The sequence below is a fragment of the Haemaphysalis longicornis genome, unplaced genomic scaffold (genome assembly GCF_048455015.1).
Source record: "Haemaphysalis longicornis isolate Haplotype H1 unplaced genomic scaffold, Haemaphysalis longicornis Haplotype H1 scaffold_4, whole genome shotgun sequence".
Lineage (NCBI taxonomy): Eukaryota > Metazoa > Arthropoda > Arachnida > Ixodida > Ixodidae > Haemaphysalis > Haemaphysalis longicornis.
Genome location: NW_027526361.1, coordinates 106430742 through 106450895, shown reverse-complemented (window position 1 = coordinate 106450895; position 20154 = coordinate 106430742). Strand labels below are relative to the sequence as shown.

The 20154-nt window shown below is 47.0% G+C and overlaps 1 protein-coding gene across 1 annotated transcript in view; it reads left to right on the top strand.

The window, feature by feature from the left end:
- Positions 1-20154, top strand: part of LOC144179912 (uncharacterized) — a 168390-nt gene that overhangs the window by 111398 nt on the left and 36838 nt on the right. The window contains exon 2 of the mRNA XM_077708334.1: positions 5681-5814. Coding sequence (XP_077564460.1) covers positions 5681-5814 — 134 coding nt within the window. The remainder of the gene's footprint in view (positions 1-5680; positions 5815-20154) is intronic.

The window sequence follows — 20154 nt, the reverse complement described above, 5'->3', positions numbered from 1 at the left end:
TGCTTTCTCCCGACATTTGCGTTGTTTTTACCAGCGAAGCCGTTTAGCACATCTACTTTTTCGTTTCGGCAGTTACCTGTTACCGTATTCTTCTTGCACTGCGCTAATTAGATTCGGGCGGTTGGGAAGGATTCTTTCGAAATGCTCTGAACAATCGAAGGCGTCGCACGCGTTGCAGATCACGAGACAAGAGTTAGTGCTCGACTATTCTTGGGCTCGTTAGACATACAGTCTCAATAGGAACCCTAGATTATGGGACTAACTCAAGCCTCTTCTAAGCTAGCCACGGAACCCATGTTAAGATAGTTGAGCAAGCATATCGAGGTAGAGAGAATGGGGTGTTTAGCCAAGTACCCGCTCCGAGCACTTCAACGAAATTTTCATCGCCTTTAAACTTGGTCTGCTCATTTTTTTAATTGACGCAATGCAAGCGATTAATGGAACATCGTTTCATCTCTATAAAAATTAGCGCCTCCACCTCCAATTAATCACGCAGGCGATCGGAAAAAGTCCGGCCTCTCAATAATGGCACGTTCGGGTTGATGTAACAATGGAGTGCGCTCGGGCAGACAATTACCGGAAGGAGAACGAAGCGGACTCGTTATTAGGCAGCCGTGCCCCCAAAGTACCAATGGGAACAGGTGGCAGGCCGGTAGAAACTAAGACCATATCGTAAAGCGAAGCTCGTTCTATGCCTCAAACGCACGAGGTAAATTAAAGCAGCTCCACTCAACGTGGCAGCCGTCAAGTGCGGAGCAGAGACTCGCCACAGGGTCTGTGGCGCCCTCTCCCGACTAGTGTCAGCCTGGCGTTGGTAAGAAAAGTTGTCCAGAGAGGGTGAGGCAGCCACTTACACTCACTATAAAGAGACTCTGGATTGAGTTTTTATTCATTTGGGCTAATAATGCGTTAGCTCATGATTTTTTTCCCTCATTTTATCTTTCTGTGCACTTATTTGTGGCCTAGTAACGGCAACGGCCGTGACAACGGCGCTGCGCAAATATCACCTCCAACCAACCTTTGTGTATGAGTAACGTGTGCCTGCGTGGTGCAATTGGATTCACATCAGCTACGTAACGGAAGGGAGCCAGGTTCGATCCAAGCAAGGGGAAGCGGTGATATTTCCGAAGCCTCTGTTTGGGTGCGTGACCCCGCTTTACTGTAGCGGTGGCTAGATACTTTGACAGCGGACGAGCTTTACTACAAGTGCAAATGCCGTGGAAAGACGTGCGCCATTCCTTGCCGCGCGCCCTTGCAGCGCATCATCCTCTCCTCTCACCTTTCCAATTCTTCACACTGTTCCCCTCCATGATGAAAGCAAATCGAAGTTTGCTCAATTTGACTGAATGGTTGGAACTTTTTTGTTTCCATTGTTCCTAGAACAGCTCGAGGAGACGTCTTCGTTTGTGTTTACATTTATCTCGTCCCTTTGGAACACCCGTTTGAGGGCGTTTTTTTTATATGCTTCTGCAAAAACCACTCCCGCGTGTATTTTACGTAATAGAGTGCTGATGCGGTCAATTGTGCACTCATGTTTGGTCCCAAGTGTACTTATGTTTTCTTTCCGCTGAAGAGTCCTGACATGTGCGACGCTGGCCACCAGTTTCAGTAATATGGTTTTGGAAAGCGCAAATTCTTGACAGGGACAAGAAAAAATAAGACACAAAGCGCTTTGGGTCGTCGTCTTCTTTTAAAGCGAAGCTTTCTATACATCACAGAAGGCGTACGATGTCGCTACATAACGCACTGCAGGAAAGGCAACTTTACACGAAAGGTGTCACAAAACGATAATGATGATAACCGAAGGCAGATCAAGAGCCTGACAACAAAAACGGTTTCGGTGATCGGAATCGAACCAGGGTCCCTCGATCCGTTCGAGCAATTACTTTTTTTCTTCATCAGAATGCTCTATTACAACATGGTCGATGCAGTGTAGATTTTGGACTTTGATTTTGACTGAGGTTGCACGGGGCAAAGTTTCGCGTGTCAATCATTTTTCTCGTCAGATGAAAAAAGCTGTGAATTTTTTCTCTTCTCCCCGCCGATAGTTCGCCGCTCTTTCCAAAACCATGATGTCAAACCAACTCACTGAACAGCTAGTCTTAGTCTTGCTGTCTGAGTATTTCGGGGCAGGGGGGGGGCGTCGGGGGGAGGGCTTACTTGTACATTATTCTTGATCAAGCGTTCTTTCACGCTTTAGCCAGTCGGCAGAATCGAATGGCACACAAAAAACAACAAAAAGACAGACAAACGTATAGATAGACCAACATTTTCGCATTTAGGTAGCCCAAGAAAAACTATCCTTATTAAAAAGGGACTCTGAACCAGAAAAAAAATACCACGGTAACAGAAAGGTCAACCATGATCCTCTCGACAAATTCGCCTGCCCTTCCTAACATTCCCCGTTGAAATCGAATTGTAGGAGACGAGGGAGATTTGGGCTCGGTGCAGTGGCTGTAACCGATCACCCGAGTTCCATGCGAAACCACTCTAACTCTAGACCGGGCTTCCATGCGTATACATCCCCGTGCGAAAGTGTTAGACGTCGCTGGAGGAGACGAGCGTCCCTCTCTCTCCCACCGGGGCTCGTGGAGTCTGCAAAGCCGTGTCTCAATATGAAGGAGAGCGTTCGGGGGAGAGGGTGTGGAAAATGACCGACTTCACACCCGTGCTCGTCCGACCCGCACTTTCCGGCGCGCGATAATTAACTCCCCGTGACGAGCCGCTCTGTTTACCCGGATCTAATGAGCCTGTCTCCGCTGCCGGCCAGCCCGATGCGAACGTATTGTCGCGGTTAGGATGACCCGACGCGTGCGCAGTCCACTCGGTGGTCCATGCCGGCGTTGCCTCGTGTCTCAGATGGCGAAGTGATGTCACCGTTTTGGGTGCGGCTGCGCACTGTCCTACTTTCTATGAGACCCTGCAACACTGTTATCAATTTTTTTAAAATCTTAAATGCTTGCAGAACGTAGTCACCCAACACACACAGTACTTAGATTAGAGAGTCGCAAAGTACCTCAGCCAAAAAGTACTGCTCTAGGCCCATCAGATAACTTGTAAACTCGCTCAACAGATTTTGCTCTTTTTCCAGGTTTTGACGTTCTCAGACGGCCCGAATTACGTTACTGAGGCCATGTAGCGGCTGTGGGCCAGTTTTGCTTCAGTGGCAGCAAAAGCGCTTTTCGCTAGCAACTTCAAAAAAAAAAGCCACAAAAGTAAAGCAGAAATGGAAGGCGTATCTGGTGCGAAGAGGAAATCCCGCAGTGCCGCTCCGTGTTGGCGATAACTATAGCTTTCGCAGTGCTTCCAGACGCGAAGGAAAGAATGAAAGCGCTTATCGAAAGTGTTGCAGGGTCCCTTTAAGAGAGCTTTCACAGATATCATAGGAATGTATGCGTTGGCAGGGATTCGTGATTTAAACCGGTGGTGTGTCCGCATTTTGATTCGGGTCTTCTGTTGACGTTTGAAGCGCGGAGCTTTCTGTGCAACCTAGCTTAAACCTGGTTATATGACAAACTTTCTGGTGGCGAATTGTAGTGATGTAGCTTGGGGGTACCTCAGGTTGATACGACGATGAAGATAAATATAAGCCGCATCGACATCAGCAGCTGTCGCGATTCCTCGAAATAGCCGCACACTGTGGAAGGCAATCATTTGCTTGTGCGACAAACGTCAATGCTTCATTGAAACTACGTTCGGCTTTGTGCTCCCGCTGTTTTCTTGTTTGTTGTCGGCAAAAAAAAAAAAAGTAGTAAATGTGGACGCACAGTGACCAAGTGCAGTCACTGTCATCCACATAGAATATAATAATTTCGTATGTTTCTCAATTTCTCACACAGACTGAGCGTGTGTTTCCTTTCTTACTTTATTTTTTTTTCTCGCTTGCTCTTTTTTCTGCTGTGTAATCCATCGGGCTTAATTTTTTTCCCCCTTACCCAACCGAGCAGCATGTCGGTTTCGAAATTCTGGCAGATATCTCGGCTTTCTCTTTTAATAAAAAGCGTTCTATTTGTTTCTCTCTGCGTGGATACTGAAGATGATAACGCTCAATGAAAATACTTGTGGTTGCTTTATCTTGTCTGTTCTCCGGTTGCTTTAACGCGTGCGACACGACCGTGCCACGCACGACTCGGGAATAAGAAGGCAAGGAGGGGAAGGGGGTGTTTTAGTGTAGGATGTCTCGGCCTTCCGGGAGCCGTCGGGTGCAATCACGGACGTAGTCTTAGTAGCAACCACTTCCGATGAGACAGCGCCGGAATGCCGGTTCCGCTTTCATCCGAAGCAAATGACCATGGCGGACTGTTTGCACAGCCAGGGCACGTCCTTGCCTACCATCACCTCTCCCTCTTCTTTCTTACTCGGACAATGACTGGCGTATCCTTTTGCCCAGCGGCTCGTGCAACCGAGCCTCTTCGATATGCAGAGGGGCGAGCCTGGACAATCTAAACTTGAAAGCTCTTGCACAGTGGCGCGAAGCGGTGGCGATTGAAGGTTCGCTGGCGGTAAAACTCTAGTGCAAATAAAAAATAGCAGCGGCGTCAAGCTGCTACATTGTTACCCTTTTAACCACTCTGCTGAATGAATAACTCGAGGGAGTACCGGCTAGTTTCGCGCTGAGCGTATCGAGGTAGTGCTCAAGGCTGCTACGGGATGAACGATTGTGAAGAGCTGAGTTGAATACATAAACACTTGTTTACAACTCAAAGTCTGTTGAAATAAAGATCTGTGTTTGAAGGTGCATCTAGAGGATCTTAGAGAAATACCTTTGCGGGTCTGGTGCTTTTGTAAGCAGCACAGGTCCGACTGAGGCCTGTTCAGACTGTTGCCGCAACTGTCGTAATAACTTCCAAGAATGACGTCATTTCATGCCCCTGCCAGTCGAGCTGCGTGACACGCAGTTGTTTTACGTCCATAGATAACGATATGGCCTTTGCTCTGCTAGTCTGAACATAGCATTGAAGGTATGAATAAACGATGGCAGCCAACAAACTATTTAATGTAATTAATATGCCGGTGTCTCTTTTTCTTGTCATTTACGTGTTTAAAAACTAATAATATTGAGTCATTTCAAAATGTCTTGGCATGAAATATGTAGGTGCTAGGAGAATAAATGTCAATACAACGATAATAAATGGTAGAAAACCTTTCTGAGGCGTTATGGCAACAACCCTCGTTAGAGCTGGAGGAGAAGGGGCGACAAGCTCGTTGAAATTGAATCGTGTCATGGAATAAATGCACGCTCATTTCAAAGCTAATTTTTGTTTGCGAAGAAAAAAGTTCATTTCATTCATGGTTAGCCATGTACCGCTCTACGGATTGAGCTGTAGGCAGTGCTTCATGAATATCAAAAGTGATGCTGCGCATGCTGTCACTTTCAAGAAACGAAATGTGGTAGGACCACTGAAAATATCTGGCCCTTTTGCTGTTTGTTTCACCCCTATTTACACGAATTCCTCTTTTATTGACCCATGATTTACCTATATTGCTTATAATTTACCTGTGGTTATAGCCGCCGTCAAAGGAGCGTTTCATCGACGAAGGCGGGACAGAAGCATTTCTCAAAGCCAGGGTTCGCTATTTGTTAAGACGCATCAGAAAGGAGGCGATTGAAAAATATCACGCTGTGGCCACAACTGAATTTCTAATATTTGCTTCATTGCTTTCTTCTTTTCTTTCGCAGGTACGTTCATCCTGCTTTTCCACCTGGCCACGGGGTTGCAGCTTCAAGCTGCTTCAAAAGCCGATGGTAAGATACAGTGCAGGTTTTTACCGCCCAGGTATGTGCACAACGTCTCTGCGGCAAATGTGAAAGCCGTGGGTTGCTTTCTCGTACTACGAGTTGGGTGCGCTCTCCAATTTAAACCCCGAAACGATGGAATAAACTCACGTGCGAGAGAGCAATTGGTAAAAAATAAACAAAAGTTATTCCTGAGGTAAAACGCTATCCCTACTCCATAACAAAGACAACCTACCGTCAGCTTAGCACGCTGGGATCACTGCAAATGAGGTGGCAGATGAACGGGCCACTGCTGCGGCACTCAGAAACACAGTAGACATATCATCGGTCGCCTACACTGACCCCACACCACACATGATAAATACCTTCGAAAAACATGGCAAACACACTAGAGTGAACAGACAGGCGACAAACTAGATGTAATGAAGGCACACTTGGGACGATACACAACTGACTCGCACGCAACAAACTAGATGTAATAAAGGCACACTTGGGACGATACACAACTGACTCACACAGCAGACACGCTGAAGTGACCTTAGCAAGGTTACGGATAGGCCGCAGACATGTAACACACTGCCACCTACCCACTGGATCACAAAGACCCATGTGCAGCCGGTGTGGAGAGGGCCTGTCCGTAACCCACAAAACATGACACATACACTTCCTACAACTGTACAGACAACACACCCGTTACAACCATCATACTTTTTAGGAGACGAGCCCTTGTTTTCCATCAAGCGCCTTTTTGAGTTTCTTACTTGTGTCAAATCTTTACATCTCATTTCTTATCATGCATCCCGACAACTTGGCCCGTTACACCAGTCATCTTCATTGACTTTTGTTTGATTTTACGTTTACTTTTGCTGAAATGTTTTTAGTAGTCTTAGCGCTCAAATGAACTATTCTTTGGCGATCTTTTCCCTCAGTCGTCTTTGCGCCATAAAAATCCAAACATCATCATCATCATCATCGTTAGCTTAGCCTATTCCATGGCACGCAACAAAAGAGGTGATTCCTTTCTCAGGACTGCATAAAGTCGCAATTCAACATGGGTCGTGTACACGAACCACAAAAACTACCGCTGAAGGGACCTGCCCGTATTGTTGGTTGCGAGGGATACTCTAACCCAGAACACATTCACTGGACATGCCTAGTGCAGGGCAACACAGCGCACACATTCCTCGCCATAGAGAAGGGAGCCACAGAATTACGCGTCCTTTCTAACTCAAATTTGCCCCCCCCCCCCACCCCCCACGAAGTGCCATTATCAGCGTCCAAAAAGTACCCTTTAAAGATACTATCGTGGTGTTAACAAACATTTCGCAATTTTCCACTCGAAGTCAGATGGGAAACCGAATTTATACTAAAAAAAAGGTATGTGGACTGATTGTGTACCCAAATCACTCAGCTTGCGTAACGCAGTGGTGGGTAGGCCGTTGTAGCTGTAACGTAGCTTTTTCCCTGCTGGGTGTGCCTTGTAAACGTTTCTCACTGATAAAACAAAAGCGATTAACTGTTCATTGTGCCGTACGACAGTGATAAGAGAATGTCAGTTCACAATAACTAGTTACAGTTAGTACGAACTTTAAATTCCAAACAGGGACGAGAGAAATTGCTCACAATTAACACGTCCACACCTAATTATCACTACCAAAAGCAAAGACTATGCACTCAGCGTTTTGTGAAAGTTAGCTTTTGCTATAGATTTCCCAGCCTGCAACATCTACTGGCTACATCTGCGTTTAGCTAAACCTACTGGGGGATGAAATTCATTCTTTTGCTTGAGTTGAATCGCGCACAAAGGCAGGGCAGCAGGCGCGCCATCGATGGTGAGACTACGGAACCAAGCGCCGGCAAAACCGCCGACAAACAGCGCGTTCGTCTGCGTGCATGGTGTGTTTCTACGGGTTCTATTCACTGGCGAAGCACGCCTGCAGGCAACCATGTGAGCGCGCGGTCACTGGTTACGTCGGGCTCCGCGGGATGGCGGTACTTGTCCGTGCTAAGCACATGACGTGTGTTAGGCGTTCCAAACTCTACCCCACCGAACGCAAGGTACTTCTTCGACTTAAATGTGAGTGCGATTAATAGCGTCTCTGTTGACATCAACCACCGTTGAGAATCGAGTTGAAACGGAGCAGACGACGCACGTTGTTTTTTTTTTTTTCTTCTGCGGCGTGCGGGCGCAGTGGCACAAGCCGCGCCATGCCCGTGGGGCTTCAGCCATGTCCGTGACCGTTTGCAGGGTTGCCAAGAAAGCTTCTAACTTGTCGTAGAGCCCTAGATTAGTCACAATATTCTAGTTCAGTGTAGTCACGTGGTTCGCCTGGGCTGCACCGCACTCACAGACGGCCCAGTCTGCGCTGGGCGAGAAGGCGCAGGCGAAGCAACCTAATACTATAGTGTAATAGAACTAATACGGTGGCGTTGAGCAACCGCGTTTAACCCTCGCGTATTCACGTTGTATCATATCAGGTGTGCTCAACTCCACCTCCAGGTGGCGTTGGGAAGCTCCGAGCAACGGAAGCGATAGGAAAGGAAGGCGAAGCTTGCGCGTCGGCGGCTGCCACAGAGGCTGCGTTCCAATTCGCGGACAGCTTGGTAGACAGCTCAAGAAGCAGTCTAACTAGACGACTAAATGAATAAGAATTGGAACGGCGCAGCGGTAAAGAACGCAACACCAACGCAAACGAGAAACTCGTAGCAGACATGTTGAGAAACGTGAGCCGCAGGTTTCGTATTAAATTATATTACCGTTATTATTACAAACATTACGTGATATAAAAATAAAACAAAATCATCTTTACCACTATAGTAATTATACTAAATATTTCAATAAAATAACAAGTTAGTTTGTAACAACACGAATACGCGAAAATGTGGCGCTGGCGTCGTTTTTCAGCTTAGACAGGAAGGTAGCCTGCATCGCTTGCTGACTTCGACGCTGTCTCCTCGAAGAAGTCTTCGTTGACTGCTTCGTTCAAATTAGAACGGGGCCTAACATAGCGAACTGTCCGCGAAGACGGCAACGAAGCCGTCCAAAGGGTAAATTGGAACGCACCCAGAGTTTCTTACTATATACACTAGAAAGTAATCTGGCGCTAGCGTCTGTGCGGCTCACAAGGCCATCTGTGTCGTCATGGGCCTCCATTACAGCGTGCGCTCGCTTTAGTTTCATCATTGGCTTGGATTGGCTTGGACGTTTTAGTGGCCGTAAATTCAAATACAGTGCTACAAAAACCAAAGAAGTGTGTGTAATTATATAACTACAACCCAAAAACACGCTGTTTTAAAGCTAGAGAAATAAAATATCAAGCGTGTTATGTATACTGACAGTCTACCGGAACGGTTATGCCTACTATACTACAGACCAAGCTGCTAGTTTACAATAATGTAAAATTTTGGGAGAAACTCATTAAAGACGTGTTCTGCAAACATTTCAAATAATAAATTGTTTGTAAAGCTCAGAAAGATTTTATGCGCGTACCTATGAAAACGAGCACCTCGCCTTCGCGGTGTTCTTGTTAGTGTTTTCGTAACGGACCGTATGTTAAAACATTGACAGCAGCAGATTACCCGCCCAGTCAAGATGTCCGGCCACTATTAACATACGTACTGCTACTGTAAAAGAGAACCTCGAAGCGCACCCTCCTTACCCCAAACTAACATGTCCACATCGTGGGCGTGTACTTATGAAAAGATGTACTGATGGTTGCTCGCAGGCACTATTCTTCTTACTTGCTTGTAATCAAGCACAGCTGTCTTAGCATGAGCAATATTGAGCGAATTTCGAGTTTCCAAGGGAAGCGGGAGAAGAGGAGAGAGTTTCGGCTATTTCGGCCGGAGCGGCTACCTCGTAGACAGAACGCTGCATAGTGAACAAAGCAGACGCAAGAAGACGCTTAAGAATCCTATTGACATGCCAAGCCATCAGCTGTGGTCTTCCCACGAGGCCATAACACCCCAAGCCGACATGGATTTTCCAGGCGCAGTTTCCCCTCTAGTATACTTACTAAGACACTCCTTGGCGGCGGCAGGTTATTGCGGGGGGATGAACGGCCTTGAGATATGTAGCCTGGCACAGATATAGTGCCTAGACACTACAGCACAGCTTTCACTGCAAAACCCAGCGGCTACTGCACTCAGTGAACGTGGTTCTCCAAAGAAGCTGCAGGCGAGGGGAGGGGGGTTAACGTGGTGCTTTCGAATGTGTGTTAAAGTTTCTGCATCGGCGGCCAGTCTGTGGCGCACGTTGCAGCTCGAGCCGAAACGACGGTCGAGAAAATCTTCTTGTAAACTGGCGTACGCGCCCTTAAACCCTTCAAGTAAGCACATGGGGGCCGAAGGCCTTTGTGGCATTCTCAAACTAACGATATGCATCGTCGGTTTTCGCTCGTCGCTTACGTGTCGTCTCGCAGGCCTGCTGGTCGGACCCCGCGTTAGTATCGGCAAACTGTCGATTATTACACTCACGTAGTTGAGTGTAATCGTGGCTGCACTGTGCAACACACTCATGCGGGAAATTCAGCTAACAAAGACCAAGTCTATACACCGGCTTTCTCAGAGTACGCTTCACCTCTTAACGCAAATGCATTGCTGGGAAGACATTATTTGAGGGCCTGTAAGCCGTCTTGTGCCAGAACGTGAAGGCCCTAGAATCGTATCGGTGTAAGCTTCTCTTTATAAGCTGGCTTCCCCCCCATCATGTTTTTTTGGTGCGGGTGCCATAATATCTCGCATCCGAGCCACAGGCACCTTCGCTTCAACATAGTGAGTGTTCGTATCTGGCCAAGTGGGGGTCCAGTGGACCGGACAATTATTTGATCGGGGATGACAACTTGGATTCGGTGGGTGAGTCCTGGAAGGTGGGCGGTCGTTCCGTTCCTTACGACCTTCGTTTCGCCTCTTATTCTTGACAACAATCAAAAGCCCCTCCCTCCTCTTTACTAACGCAAGGAAAATGTGGAAAGGAGAGAGGAGGAGGGTGATCTGTTTTTCTTTGAGTGCGTAGATAATCACTATTGACGACGGCGTGACGCCGATGTAATGCAACATTTCGGTGAACGTATACACCTAAGCGCGTTGCTCTAAACATAGGCGCTATGAAACCTTGTGGGAGAAAATTAAATAAAACGAACACCGGCATCAATACGAACACTAAACACATAGGTGAGCAATTATTCCTCTCATTTTTAACGACCTTTAAGTAACCTAAGTGACGTTATTTTCTGCCAACTTTTTTTAACACCGGGGTCGATTTTAATTACTCTCTTTGAGCAGGCGTTGTCCCAAATGGCGAGCACTGCCCGCATTATTTTTAAAGTATGCTATAATCTAATCTCCCTTCGTAGGGCCTCCTTCCCCCGATCGGTGATTTAAACCGCGCCATGCCTGTTCATGAAACAGCCGTTCCGCTCCGAGGAGGCTCTTCAAGACAAGCTCATCTCCTTTTAATTAGCGAGAAGAGTCATTATTACTGTGTAATTGATCGCGAGTGATAACAATAGAGTTTGGCAAAGTCTACGAACACGCTCCTTTTGATCCGTTCGGCGTGAACAGACTCCCCGAGGCGTGCCCTCATTATTTTCGCTTCAGATCGCTCTCTTTTGATCCCGTTCTACAGTTTCTCTACAGACCTGCCTCGATGCTCAGCTTTGAAGCGATTGCTTTTTACATGGATTCCGCCCCAGGCAGCAAACTGGTTTGCATGTTTACCAACGCTGTTTTTCGTTAGCTGTCAGTGCCGTGTTCTCCAAGGAGCAACGGTTGCTTCAAGCAGAGAAAAAGTGCCGCCGTTAGCCGTTTATGGACAGCGTCTTTAGGGGGAATTGGCAGCAGAAACTGTAAATGCAAATGATTCGCTGACTACTGCACCCGCACTTCGGTGTTTGAATACTATGTACAGCCTATTCCACCGAGCCATATTGGCAAGCACATTGCGCAGCAGTTGCCAACGCATAGTTGTGGGGATAGATCCAGGCTAGAGTCACCAGGGTGTCCAGGCTAGAGTCCAGGCTAGACACTGGGATATAGTCACTAGAGTCACTAAACTCTGGCCTAGGCTAGAGTCACTAGAGTCCAGGCTAGACACTGGGTAGTGACACTGCTGCACGCGAACGAGCAGCGGCGGTCGTTTGGTGCTGATAAGTGTTCCTAGATTTAACTTCTACCACATCGCCGCTAACTCATCGTACGTCAACAACACTCTGGCGGTTCCCTTCAATCCCGATGCAAAAGGGTTCACGCCGCAGCTCGTATCATAAATTCATGTATGCCTTCCCTGGGAAGCGTATGGAGCGTTTTCCATCGTCGTGGGAGTCGCAGAAGCCGAGGACGCGGCAAAAAGGCATCTTAACTGCGCAGTCTAAAGGACTATCTCAACGCTATCACCTCTACTGTATTCATATTGGGATGGGCGCTAGGGGAGGGCAAGAGTGTGGGGGTGGGAAGGTAGAAGAGAAGAGGTAGGCACCTTATTTACACTATGGTGGGTCGACTCGAGTGTAAGGCGACCCCCCCCCCTCTTTCCCCCAAATCGCAAGGCAAAACAAACAAAGAAACAAACAAAAAACGATGACGTACCGGTGGGCGTCTTTGATGGTCAAAAACGGAAGCTTATCGCCTAGTGGCTACATTACTGATCCCACTTCTGTTGTCGTCCTCGCTATTCGTGCTGTCGTCATCGTTGCTGCGGTTCCACAGCATATTGTTCTCGTGCAGTAAGAGATAAAATAATATTATTCCGAAGAAGCGCGCGAATTAGAGGAATGCTTCGCACTGAGCCATAAGTTGTACCAATACAAACTTGTAACCGCGCTATCGCTACGCCGTTTTTGAAATGTGAGAAAAACAGGTTGACTTGCAATCGTATAAATACGGCAGTTAAGTGACAGAGGCTGGCGGAAACCTGTCGTGCTTCAGCTTTATAATGTAGAGGGAAAACGATAAAGGAGTGGGCAGGCGAAAAGAAGCAGATGGGAGAGGGAACGGTCACGAGCTTTAGTCCTGTTTTAGCAAACCGATATTGTTCAGGACGCGTAGAAGGGCTTTTGTCGCATGCTGGGATGTCGACGGTAGGAACCTACATCCTATGATTGCCTCTATCGCGAGCACTCGATCGCCCAATTGGCTAAACTCGGCGGTAACCCGCTTCTATTTAATGAATATTGGTGGCAACGACAAAGAACATGTTTCGTTGTCTTGTCCACTCAATTCTGAATTACATCAGCAGCGAAGAGCTTCTCAGATAAAGTGCCTCATAACCATGATTAACAGAGACGCGTTTTCCTTTTTTTATTTTTTCCTGTACGGCTTCCATTACAAGGAAAACAGTCCTCAAGATACCAAGGCTCGAAAAAAAAATAAGACGTTCAAAAAGATAAACGAACTTCGACGAAACGTGAGCGAGCAAATGGAAAGTACAGTTACCGAAGAAATACAATTTCAAAACGCAGCGCCTAATTACTGTTCTGATAAGCGCTACGCCTGTCCAGCTGAGTCTGAGAAGCAATTAAAAATTGTTTCGGCTGCTCTAATGTGGAACTCAGAAAACGGCGGGATTGCAGGGATGAGATCTCTCGTTAAAAAAAAAAAAAAAAAAAGAACCAGGGGAAAAGTTGCGAGGAATTGCGAAAGGAAACCCACAATGCATAACCGGCACACAGGGTTCGCTTAAAAAGAAGTCTGTCTAGCTCGCCCCTTACGGCGGAGTGTTTCTTGAAATCTTTTTGTTGTCAGCAGCTCTGGTCCAAAGTGGCATTTCATAATTACTTTGAAGTCCATCGTGCGCACCTGGCTAAAGAAATCTTTAGAAATTATTGTTATTTCCGTTATTTTCTTGCGTTGTTATTAAGCTGTCGTTGGAACAGAAGCAAACGACAATTATTAGACTCGCAGTCTTTTTCTTTTATTTACGCATATTCACATCACCTTGCTTCGTGCCTGATCAGTAGGATCTGTAGAGTCATCCCAACTTTTTGCTTATTTCAGTTGCGTCTGAATCAGGCATTTAGATATAAATTGACGAAAAAAAGACGTTATCACTTGCAACCAGCGCGCAGTCAATTTTGCTGCGAGTTACTCACGCTTTCACTCCGTTTGCTATAAGCGAACGAAAAAAAATTCCAGTAGTTGTACGACCCAATCCTGTAGTAGGACGTGATAGTTGTTGCTCGAAGCAAAATGGGAAAAAGGAGGGTGAGGGTGTCTGTGCGTAATTATTATTATTATTTTTATTATGTTACACTGGAATATAACTTGATGGCAGCGGAACCCTTAAATAACGTTTATCAATATCTTTTAATGATGCAATCGCTAGAGAGAATGTGTAACACTTTTTATTGTTTACTGATATGCGGTGTGTTCAGGCACTTTAAAAAAAATGGCACTGTCAAGAAAATTGAGTCATCGTCAGTTAAAGTGCCCGTTCACGGGGACAACTGGAGATACACGCGGCTGCGCAGCCAACACAGAAGTTGATTGATTGATTGATTGTGGGGCTTAACGCGCCGACGCATCGCAGGCGATGAGGCGCGCCGTAGTGGACAGGATTAGTTTTGACCACCTGGGGATCTTTAAGATGCGCCGAAACCTCGAACACACGGGCGTTTTTTGCTTTTCGCCTCCATCAGAAAAGCGGCGCCGCGGCCGGGAATCGAACGCGCGACCTCGTGCCCAGCAGCGCAGCGCCTTAGCCACTGAGCCACCGCGGCGGGTCAACACAGAAGTCAAGAAGCTAGTATTGTAAAGGCGCCTTTGACATATTACCGGACTGAGCGAAGACGTACAGTTGTTTCGGCGCGCGAACCAAGCACTAGGCGACTTCGCTTCGCATACCGTCTAACCTGGTTAACAGAAGCACTGGTACAGCGAATTATCTGATATAACGAAAAAAAAAAAAACGTTGGCTGATCATGCTCAACTTCAATGGCACTTGTACTGTTTATGAGTGACGAGGTTGTATCGGTTTTTACGAATTATTTTGGTTCACATCGTGTTTAAACAACGTCTCGACGATCGCGCACTGAGTTGTGGCCTGTCACAAAACTGGTTTCTTGACTGAATAGTTTCATTGCACGGTCATTTGTGCGGGGAATATGGAGGGGGGGGGGGGGTATTTTTTGTGTTTCTCCGTGAGTGCAGCGTCGGTGTGCGGAGTCCATGGAGGGGTGGGTTATACGTGTGAAAATAACGATATATATGTATAGTGTAGCGTATGTCTTAAAGGGGTCCTGAAATACCTTCCGCCGATGCATGGATGTACATCTACCCAAAGAAAGCAATGTATTTGCAATCTCTTCCCGCAAAAATTTTGTTAAAGCGATGAGTATTAGCTGAGAAATCGTAAATAAAAAACTGCGCGTTATCGTCGCTTCGCGTTTCCTCCTCCTTTCGACTTACTCTCCGCTGTTTACGGCGCGCGAGCCTTGCCTCCCATGATGCTGCGCTCCGCAGCGGTGACGTACTTCCGCTATTGTGCTGATCAGACTGTCGTCTGCTACGGGCAAGCTTTGTTGACACCATGAATCCCGCACTCCGCCGCTCAAGGCTGGAAAAGCGAACGAAAAATCTGGCCGCATGTATGCGGCGGCCTCGCCTTGCCCTTTCGCGGTGTACGTTGCTGGCGGCACATGACTTGTTATCGGCGGCGAACTCGCAGCCGCACGGGGAGGGTCGTGCGCTCTAAAGTCCCTCGATCGGCGTTTATCGAGGGACTTTAGTGCGCTCGTTCCCTTGATGCACCGCGCACTGTTTATCCAAAAAGCGCCCTATCAGATGTGGCCCCGCTGGTGCCGGGTCTTATTTTGCGGCGGTGATAATTCCTGCCGGCGGCATGTAAAAAAGTCGTATTAAACCGATACAGAACCCATGCACAAAACGCTTCAATCATGTGACCAGTTCAGCTTGGGGCGACGCGTGGTGGAGAGCGGCAACGTTGGCAAAACATTCTCCGCCGCGGCTCTGAGCTTTCTAGCGCTCATCCTCCATGCTAGCGCTGGCCGCGAGCGCCATTTCTTTGACAATCTCAAACATCGGTTGCCTTGGCAACAAGGCCCAAACCGCTTAGAAGTCAGTTACGATTCCGTGATCCCGGTTCAGCTCTGGGCTCCACCTCGCGACATGTGGGCACTGCAGGCGTATCATTCATTCCCATTGGGAAGTGCGAGATGCGTTTGGCATTGCAGGAGGCGATGGTGTGTGTGTTGTGGACGCCTTTGTTTCGCGATGAAATGCGCCGCTGTGCTTCTGCGGGTGGATAGTGTTCCCCATGGTCTGGATTATCTTGCTCGAGCGACGTACGACTCAACCTCGCATGGGGTATGGGCAGTGTGCGTGGCTAAAAGCCATCGGCTTGTGCGCCAGAGTTAAGTGACTTGCTGTTCGTCCCCGCAAAGCGCGCGCGAGGTGAGTACCGAATTTGCGACGGGCAGGAGGCAACCCATCCTCTGTCAATCGTCGTTCAGACTTTTAACGCATGTTGTGACGTTGTGTTCGTTAGAAACGCATCTCTGGATTGTTTTGAAGTTGAATAAAATGTATGCGTCAAACCCGGGAATTCGGCTCAGGGCGTTCTCTGCGATTGCACGAAAGAAGTGCCACGAGGCTTCAACGCTTTCTTTATGGAACGTACTCAGGCAACAGAATATCAATGTCGTGTTATGGGCGTGTTGCATTCAATACAAACGGTTAAGCGTTTGTTTTACACTTGTTTCGTTTGTCGTAAAATGCCCAAGCACTCCGGCACTCCGCTGGCAGATAAGCCGGTGAGCCGACGCTGAGCAGACGACTCATCTCTTTGCCGGAAGTGCGTGAAAAAGCCGCCCAATAGCAGGGTGTCTAGCTCATGACGAACATCTGGGAATCGATGATGTAGACATGTGAAGATGGCGGCGTCCAAAAACACGAAGGAAAGGGTGAGAAAAAAACGACAAACTTTGCAACAAAAGTGTGAGCTTTCCGCTGCGCGTAAAAGAGTAATACTTGGCACAGAGGACGTTGACGACCCAATCTAGCGGTTGCGCTAGTTCATTTAGTGTGCTCAAAATGCCTTTCAGGGCCCCTTTAAAATAGTGTTTATTTCCATTCCATTTCATTGTAAGTACCTGCTGCGTGTTGGGCTGACCTCCGGTTCTATACACAGCAATTTAGGTTCCTAGCTTTATAATGTGTATTACGTATATTTAACAAATTCTTGCTACTCGTGCGATTTCATTATATTAAGGAATGTGTATTCGCCTTTAAAGCACATCATACCCAGACGAAAGCTACGGGTGCACAAATGTATTCCGCATTCTCGAACGAACCGAAGCAGTGGGCTCGTGCCACGGGTCCCGTATCTGTTACATGTAACCTGACGAAGGTCCCGCGGGGCGCGAGAGGCAAGGTTCTGTTGGCGCAGGCGTACAGCTCCACCCGAAGTATGTTGCTGTGGCGGGCTCGCGCACTGTAGTGGAATTTCATTTACATGTTTCAGTGAGAGAGTTTCTGCGTCGGATTTGACGAGCTGTACCAACTAGTCTAGCGAGGCGCTCATTATTGTGCGATATTTTTTGCGCTAACAGTTTTCGGCACAAATTTCAGGAATGAACAACGTTGAGCGCTAGCGGCTTTCAAAATCATGTTTTGTTGTTGGTAACCTTCAAAGCGCGGGGCTTCCTGTTTTATGTTGTTGGGTGCTTCATTTATCCTACAGCACCAAAAGTGAAGTGGTGAAGGTCGAATTGTTGTGAATTCAATTTCACGTAGCTTTGGAAGCTTCCACACGCGTCAGGTGCTTATAGACGTCATATGTGAGGAGGTGACCTACAAACAGATACGTAGGCTTCTGCAGTTATCCAGGAAAGTAACAATATATCTAGGGCAATACCGAGTTCGAGCGTTCCATTCTTATTTTAATTTATTTTTGTTCGCAGGCCTTTACAAACTCAGTTGCGAATGTTGTACCACCAAGCTGCGTTGAACAAACATAAACTTCAACTTTAACTTGTACTTCAAATAAAGGCTGGTCGGCGATAACTCCCTTAGCAAAAAGAGTCGGCCAATGGCGCCTTTTCTAAGCTCCAACGTGCTATTTTCTTTTCTCCTGGATTGCCTGCCCGAAACGTCTTTCTGACCAAATACAGATCTGAAAAGCGAATGTTAAAATTAAGGACGTCTTGGCGTTGGCTTAAAAATTAAGAATAAAAGAGCTGCAACCAAGCCAGAATATGCCGAATTAGGAGAGGGTTGGAAGGACGTGCGATGTAATTGATAAAGTCAATATCAAAACTGTGCAATGTAAGCAAAACATTTCCGTGAGATATCCAGATAGATAAAAGCAATACTTCGAAATATTCGACCACTTACATCCCGCGTCGTCCAAAAAAATGAGATAACTGCGCTTCTTTTGAAGCCTTTCAAAAAATTCAGTACGAAGGCATGATTTTCTTTTTCGAGTCGTTATGTCAGCCGTAACAGTATGCGGGATATACATATTGCTTTAGTACCATCTTCTTAGGGGCCGTAACTATTGCAAAAAAGTTTGCCCCGACGTCTGCAGAGAGCTTATGTTTTTCCTTTTTCTTCTCTTGCCCCTGAATTCAAGCGTAATTAAACGGCACTAAATGAGACAAAAAGAAGGTGAGCCTAAGACGCACGGTTCTGGATTTCTGTATGTCCGACGCTTGGGATTTTCTGCTGTGCAGGTAGCTCCATGCTAGCCGGCGAGAATTCTTTCCTTTCTTTCTTTCTTTCTTTCTTTCTTTCTTTCTTTCTTTCTTTCTTTCTTTCTTTCTTTCTTTCTTTCTTTCTTTCGTTCTTTCTTTCTGTCTTTCTTTCGGCGAGCTTATTGTACTTCGAAGAGACGAAACAAAATTCGTCAATTAAGCGTCTGTGCCCGGGGGCCCATCCCCGTGATTTATGGCTCTGTCGTCCAGGTGGTACTCTCGCAATTTTCGCGCGACGCACTGCGAGACGAGAAGTTACTTGCGCAAGACGAGTCGTTACTGATCTCGCGCAGCATAAGTCCCTCGTGGTATCGACTTTGAGTCGGTTTCTGTGCGTCGTATATCGGCGTGATTTCCCGGCCGGGGACGGAGCATAGCGGAATGCCAATACCGCGTCCTTCGCCGCCAGCCACACGGGATTCGGGCTATTAAGAAGTTGTAGCATTTCCCACTTCATCCGTTCTCTGCTCTAAATGGTTTCAACGACCTTGGAAAAATTCGGTCGGCAACATTTCAGCGTGCCCGTTGCTGTGATCCGCAGGAAATGAGCGTGGAAAGCTAAAAATAAAGAACGAAGCAAGAGGAGCCCGACAAACTCTGCGGTTTGGGATCAACACGCGATCCCCAGGACTTGAACTGTGGCCTTGCTGAAAGACTACTTGGACTATAGGATTGCTTCCAACTAAATAGAAATAAAAATTGCGCCCACCTCCCCGCGAGGGGAACCCTGTGTTGATGCGACGCCTCGTGGGTTTCACTTGGTGTTTCCGTTGGATTGATTCTGAAATCGCGTGAAACGTGTCGGGAACGCGTATAATTATTATGTTTTATGATTATTATTACGTTTTATTGGTCAATCGTGGTCAATATCTCTAAGTGGTATGCTTGCGGCTTCGCTGTCGCAACGACCTTTACTCCATCATTGTTGCTGTAAGTGGGAGCTTCTTTTCTTTTATTGCAAGTGTTAATCATTGCCCCATCATGCGTTGCATCAGTAGCTTCTTGACGTAGTTTGAATGAGTCAGGGATATAAGGCGCGTTCGTAGGATTTCATTCTGTCTCGGTTTTGTGGCGCAGTGGGAAGAGCACCATGTACCTCGCGTTCCGCCCACAGCGTCGTGGGATCGAAACCGGGCGCCGCTAACTATGGTTTTTTTTATAGTGTAGGGGGAGGTGCGGGCAACGCCGTATGGAGGGACAAGGCGAGTGAATGAGATGCAGTCGCATCTAAAAGTTCATTCCTCCTGGCCGTCTTGTTTGTGAGCGAAGAAACATCTTTTTCACTAACTTGGCAAAGGCATGGTGCTAGTTTATAACAGTGACCAGCGGAAAAGGCCACGCATGGTATGTTTGAATGCGTTTAGTAATTCTGTCCGCAAATAGGTTTGCATTTCCCAGGTGTTGCATAAACGTCTGTAAATTACATCTTGGTAGGGGAAGTCGTGTTATACACCTCGTTAAAATACTTCATTTTCAGATTCCGAATGCCATTATTAGGGAGTTGTGTACTCCAAGTACCGTATTTACTCGCGTTATGATCGCACTTTTTTTTCCCAAAAATATTCGATGCAAATTTAGGGGTGCGTTCATTACGCGGGGTAAATTTTTCGAGAAAATTGTTTGAGTTGAGAATACGCAAGCAAGTTGTGGGTCAGAATTTTTACGATAGGTCTGATGACCATAATAAAAGAATAACAACATAATAAAAAC